The following is a 1,848-nucleotide window of genomic DNA, read 5'->3' as shown; positions in this document are numbered from 1 at the left end:
AAATAATTTCAGTCATTTTATATGTTTTGCTTTAATCTAATAAACCKGGTGTTTCTGCTCAGAATCTGAGGTGTGTCCAGGTTCACGTGAGGTGACAGTAAAGTGCAGCAGGTGTTGGTTTATTTATTTATTKGCTGTGTGTCACAGACCAGTGTTTGTCTCCACAGACGGGCAGTAAAGTGTTTAACTGCGTCTCCTTCTCTCCGTTGTGTCGACGGCTGGCCTCAGGCAGCACAGACAGACACGTACGACTCTGGGACCCTCGCACCAAAGGTACGGCTGCACTCCCAACACGACCRGCTTCCTGATTTTATTTGTCCTCTAACCCTTTATACGCCACGTGTCCTCACCAGACGGAGCTCTGGTGCTGCTGTCTCTGACCTCACACACAGGCTGGGTCACCGCCGTCAAGTGGTCTCCGTCCAACGAGCACCAGCTGGTCTCTGGGTCTCTGGACAACCTGGTTAAACTGTGGGACACCAGAAGGTCTGTTTTACTCTCTACAGTCTTGGTGAAACTTGAGTTTAGTCCAAATCACATCCGTGAGGTGTTGAGTATCGTAACTCAGGTCAGGTTCTGCCAGCAGGTGGTGCTTCACTGGTACTTTACTTCCTCCTGTTTCTACATGTGTTCAGACAGAACCCAGCTTTAACCCTCTGACTTGGCTCGATGTTTTCAGTAACTGCTGAAGGTGTTCCCGGTGTTCCTTTAATCAMCGAGGTCGTTGGTGCAGACGGTGTAGAGCAGGACATCCTGTTGGTTCCACCCATCAGAAAGTAAACAGCCGTGTGGTGCTGTTCTGCTGGGATCCAGCTTCCTGCCTTTGTCTGTGTAGAGCCAGAGACTCTCAGCTACTGCTGCGTCAAACTTTAGCTCAGCATCTGTAAAACTGACTGGGCTATAGCCATCTTTGTGTGTCCAATTAGCCACGGCGGCCGTCTTTAGTCAGGTTGGCTTCAAAAGTTATTCATTTATACTTGTGTGTTCAGTGACAACTTCCTGAGAGTTTCACTGAAATTCATCTGGTGGTTGATATGATATTTTGCTAACAGACAAACAAGGCTGTTAATGCTAAAATTTGCACGGCCTTTGTAAGGCTTTTTCTTTATATTTTTGATTTATAAAATGATAACTTGTAGTTAAAAGAAAGTATAAATCAAAAAAATGTAAAGAACATTATTATTTTGTTTATTAAAGAAAATAAAATGTCTCTTTTGAGGAAGGTCTTTTGAGACCAGGGTCAAAGACAGGTGGAAATGTTTAGTCCCCCTCGGTGTGACCCTTACACCTTCGTAGTATAGATAGGGGTCAGTCTCAGCTACTACCACATCAAATTTTAGCTCTGTGTCTGTGAAGTTGTCTGAATAATAGACATTTTTGTGTTGGCTGAAATCAGTTAGCTGAGGCGGCCATCTTTAATTAGCTCGACTCCAAAGGTTGATCACTTGGGTGGGGATTGTAATTCATTTGTTTTCACATGTCATGAATTTATTTTGTTTCATTAATCTATGCTAACTTTTTGAGAGRCAGCAGAGTAGTTGTTTTATGGTGTCGTTTGTCCCAACAGAGCTACCGTAGTTTCTAACAAGTCTTTTCTCTTTTTTTTGACTGAACGTGTCTGTAAATAATAGCTAATGTTTTCACACCAGCTGTCTTCAGTAATGACTTTAAAGGTTTGAATTTGAATAAATTTTCAGTAAACAACACAATGCTAATCACTAGGGGTGTAAGAAAATATCGATAAACTGAAATATCGCGATATTTCATTTCCCGATACTGTATTGATATTCTAAAGCCCTGTATCGATTTTTTTTATTAAGGTTTAAAATGTCAACTTTCCTGCCAGCC

At 42.2% G+C, this 1,848-nt stretch overlaps 1 protein-coding gene across 1 annotated transcript in view; it reads left to right on the top strand.

The window, feature by feature from the left end:
- wdr12 (WD repeat domain 12) overlaps nt 1–1,848 on the top strand; it is a 15,451-nt gene that overhangs the window by 10,345 nt on the left and 3,258 nt on the right. The window contains exons 10-11 of the mRNA XM_014022213.1: nt 168–273; nt 354–486. Coding sequence (XP_013877667.1) covers nt 168–273; nt 354–486 — 239 coding nt within the window. The remainder of the gene's footprint in view (nt 1–167; nt 274–353; nt 487–1,848) is intronic.

Source organism: Austrofundulus limnaeus, unplaced genomic scaffold (assembly GCF_001266775.1).
Source record: "Austrofundulus limnaeus strain Quisiro unplaced genomic scaffold, Austrofundulus_limnaeus-1.0 Scaffold320, whole genome shotgun sequence".
NCBI classification, from domain to species: domain Eukaryota; kingdom Metazoa; phylum Chordata; class Actinopteri; order Cyprinodontiformes; family Rivulidae; genus Austrofundulus; species Austrofundulus limnaeus.
This window is presented reverse-complemented; position numbering and strand designations above follow the sequence as displayed.